A 3,874-nucleotide genomic window follows, 5' to 3' on the forward strand; every position below is an offset into this window, starting at 1 on the left:
GTGTTTATGTGTATGTGTATGTGTGTATGTGTATGTGTGTATGTGTATGTGTGTATGTGTACACTAATACTAAAAAACGGCCCTAAAACCGGCAAGTTCATACTACTAAGATGTCAAAAATGAGATTGTCTTTGGTATAAATAATGCATATGTACACAAACATCTGTTTTTATTTACGCACTCAGATAGATCTGACGTTGGTTGTATGAAAGTGTCAGAAAGGCCTTTGGTGGTACACGTATTGCCATCTGTTTTAGTGGATGTACTATTTCCACCGTCCAAGGTCGGTGTATAGTGTAAAATTCAACAAAAGAAGAAAAAGGCCTATTTTCAGATGACGAAAATATAAACATGAAAATGGCTGCATAATAAATAAAAAAAACGCAAATCAGAACCTTGAGTATGGACACAATTTAATATCGTTCCAATAAAGTGTAAAGTCAATTCCCTCGATGAAAAATTGTTTTCTATAAGTTGGGCAAATCATTGAGCTTTTAAATGGCTGTTATATTATGGATGCAATGTGAATAAATAAATGGAACGAAATCAAATGGGAAAATTATATTTTGGTGAAGTGTAATTTTTTTGTGTGTGCAAGAGTGCAAAAGGTCTCTTGATTTTTACTGAGACAACTATTCGGAACAAAGAGAGTCATTCGACTTGTTATTCAACACATAGACAATTTGATCTAAAAAGTTGCGTGAAAACTATCTCGTCGACGACAACGACGACGATAAAATAACAACGACCGCAATAAAAAACAAAGACAATCGAATCGCACATTGAGCAAACGTACCGAACAATTAGTGTAATGTGTTTACGGCTAAAATCGAATGATTGCATACATCTCACGGTGAAAAAAGGAATTTCAGTGCATCCAACAACCATGTTTAGAATATGTTCATTTACGCTGTTGGGCTTTATTGCCATAAATGCTCCGCATCAATTTGTGTGCTGTGACAAATAACTGCGATACCTCAGCGAGACGAAAAACAAAAATAATAATTGAGTTGTATACTGTAAACGACAGACAAAACAATCGACCAATTAATTGTCGAAGTCCCAAACGCAAGTGGCCACAATAAACAGAGAGAGCGAGAGAGAGAGAGAGAAAGACACAAAAAACAGAAGATTGATAAGGATTGCTAACAAAGCATAAACGGCAAACAAAGTTGATTGAAAGTATCTCTGATTCAACGAGCGTAGTGAAGAGCATCAAGGAAAGCCACCATTATTGCGCATTTGACAACAAAGATTTGTTGCTAAAAATACCGCTCTTCGACCGATTCTAGTGAACAATCTAAAAATACGAATCAGCCAGCGAACAATACGTACTGAGCACGAAAAATTCGCACATAACACCAGTGGAGCCAGAATAAACATAAACAAAAATTATTCGGAAGTGTTATTCAACAAAGGAAAGGAGAAGAAAAGGAGAAAGAGGAAAAGAAATACGAGCACACTAAGCGTACACTGTGTACTTGCAAATTTTGAATACAAACGAAAGAAGGAACGAATCTCAACAAAATGAAATTGCTGGAAAATTCAAAGTTTGAGGCTATCAATAATGCATTGTCGATGCAAACCGGTGATAGCGCCATTGTTGGCCGAATCGAAAGCTATTCGTGCAAAATGGCCGGCACGGACAAGGCACTGTACAAGCGCTTCACAAGCGAAACCAACGCTCATGACTTGCAGGCCCTGTCGCCACCACAAGGATTCATGGATATGTCGCCGAATATTGGACGCGGCAGCAATTCTGGTGACGAAAACACGGTTCTATGCGATACAATCTCACGCAAATCCCTGTTCTACTTGATTGCAACGCTTAATGCAGCGTTCGAACCGGACTATGATTTCTCCGATGCTAAGGTAAAAATAGTAAACTTGATATCGTAACGAGATATTTTCAGCTGCTTTAAATTCCAATGAATGAATCACGAAATTTGTGATTCACGAAATATCAATCAATACCTGTTTGCTCATATCTTGCTCCTTATCTTTCTTTTTATCAACCATAGAGCCATGAATTCAGCAAGGAACCGTCAATACAGTGGGTCATGAATTCGGTACATTCAAACTTGTCGGCCATTGGTGGTGACCAGTTCTCAGCACTGCGCCAAGCACTTTGGATCGCAATCAATGACGAAATCAATTTGAACGAGTGTGATATTTACAGCTACAATCCGGACTTTAATTCCGATCCGTATGGTGAACCAGGCTGTTTATGGTCGTTCAACTACTTTCTCTACAACAAGAAACTCAAACGTATCGTATTTTTTACGTGCAGAGCAATCAAGTGAGATATTTTTTCTTTCATGTCAAGTAAATAGGTTTTGATATGTACATTCTGAACAATCGAAAAATTTGAATATTTCAGCTCTGTCCAAATGAATGCTTCAGACTCATCCGTTATCGGCCTTGATTTTGCTATGGAAGAGGGAGGCATGGTTTAAAATACAAACGTTTTTTCTCTCAATTTTGTTTCCTTTCAAGAAACTGGTACGTGACTTGCACTCATTGCATGTTCGATTCTTTAACCGATTGTTTTCTTTTTAATTTCAGAATTTTTTTTTTGCGAAAGATCTTCGTGTACAAAATAAGCAACCTTCAAAAAACCTTGCTGAATTTTACACTCATGAATATTCTTACGTTTTATTATTACTCGATTCAATAAATTTAAAATGGATAAATATAAAGAAACGTCTCATTGTGCGAGCTCGATAGTTTCACCGCTGGCGCCTGGCAGCTATCAGCCAATTTATCACGTACGACCCGTGGATATATACATATATTGGAGTTGGCAAAAATGCTTTGTTCGCTTTTTTTCTGTTGTGTGAAACTATCGAGCTCGCAATTTTGAACTAGTTTACGGATGAGTTACACTCTAATTTCGTAAGTGATATGAAAAAAAATGAACAAACAAACAAAAAACACTATGATAAAGAAGAAGAAGAAGAAGAAAAAAACATCTTAATAGTAGTGGTATTCGCTTTTCTAAGAAAATTTGATTGACGTCTGGATGGGCGCCAGTAAAGCTTTTTTTTTCATCAGAGGTGCATTAGCTTGGATAGATTTTCAGTCACCGTCAACATACAAAAACAAACAAACAAACACACGCATATATATACAACAGTTTTTATTGTGAAATGATACACAACTACGAAATCATCATTGATAGTACTTATAAGCTATTTTATTCATTCATTCTTACTGTTTAAGATACGACAAATAAAAAGCAAACCTTTTCACTTATTATTATTCAATATCGATTTGAACTTCATTTAGTTTGAGTAGAAAATTTTAGACTTGCAATGTGTAACAGGAGAATTTCACCATGTATTGGTATTAAAGTATAAATATTTGGACCAGGGAAAATTGAAAAATTTGGCACATTTGAGTTACTACATATACCCGGTTGACTACAAACTGATATCAACTGATACATCAGTGACAATAGTTGCATTTCGGATGGCATCTTAAACCGTCAACTCCACATCGACAGCCACCGGAAGTATCTCCTTTTCCAGCAGGACCCCATCTATAGCTGCGTGTTATCCAGCAAATTTCCGTCTTGCACATCGAACACTTAAGCCAATCGCAGCCCCATTTCTTCATGAGAACGATCTAAGAAAAAAAAGGGGACGATTTGCATACAGTTTCAGCGAAAGGTAATCAAATTTGTTCTCTTCTCAACGAAAAATAAACAGACACTTCTCACCTTACAAGCGGGACAGTTCATAGCTTCGCCATTTTTAATCATTTCCTCCAGCATTGTGTGTGTTGTGGCATTTTCTGGATTTTTGTCAATGTTATTTTTCATCATATTTTGATATTGTTTGCAATCGAGACCATCGTGAATGACTCGGCATGT

The 3,874-nt window shown here is 36.7% G+C and overlaps 2 protein-coding genes across 2 annotated transcripts in view; one reads left to right on the forward strand and one right to left on the reverse strand.

Annotated features, from left to right (window-relative positions):
* Window positions 1–129: 129 nt before the first annotated feature.
* On the forward strand, window positions 130–3,266 carry LOC129569239 (repressor of RNA polymerase III transcription MAF1 homolog). Its single transcript, XM_055447895.1, has 4 exons — window positions 130–1,872; window positions 2,022–2,299; window positions 2,381–2,502; window positions 2,566–3,266. The coding sequence occupies exons 1-3, from the start codon at window positions 1,528–1,530 to the stop codon at window positions 2,454–2,456; spliced, it is 699 nt and encodes a 232-aa protein (XP_055303870.1). The 5' UTR covers window positions 130–1,527; the 3' UTR covers window positions 2,457–2,502; window positions 2,566–3,266.
* LOC129569238 (uncharacterized) overlaps window positions 3,246–3,874 on the reverse strand; it is a 3,911-nt gene continuing 3,282 nt past the window's right edge. The window contains exons 3-4 of the mRNA XM_055447894.1: window positions 3,722–3,874; window positions 3,246–3,627 (exon numbers count right to left, since the gene is read on the reverse strand). The exon at window positions 3,722–3,874 is cut by the window's right edge and continues 854 nt beyond it. Coding sequence (XP_055303869.1) covers window positions 3,448–3,627; window positions 3,722–3,874 — 333 coding nt within the window. The 3' untranslated portion in view covers window positions 3,246–3,447. The remainder of the gene's footprint in view (window positions 3,628–3,721) is intronic.

Source organism: Sitodiplosis mosellana, unplaced genomic scaffold (genome assembly GCF_009176505.1).
Source record: "Sitodiplosis mosellana isolate CC-2019 unplaced genomic scaffold, AAFC_SMos_1.0 Smas_scaffold_30, whole genome shotgun sequence".
In the NCBI taxonomy this organism is placed as follows: Eukaryota; Metazoa; Arthropoda; class Insecta; order Diptera; family Cecidomyiidae; genus Sitodiplosis; species Sitodiplosis mosellana.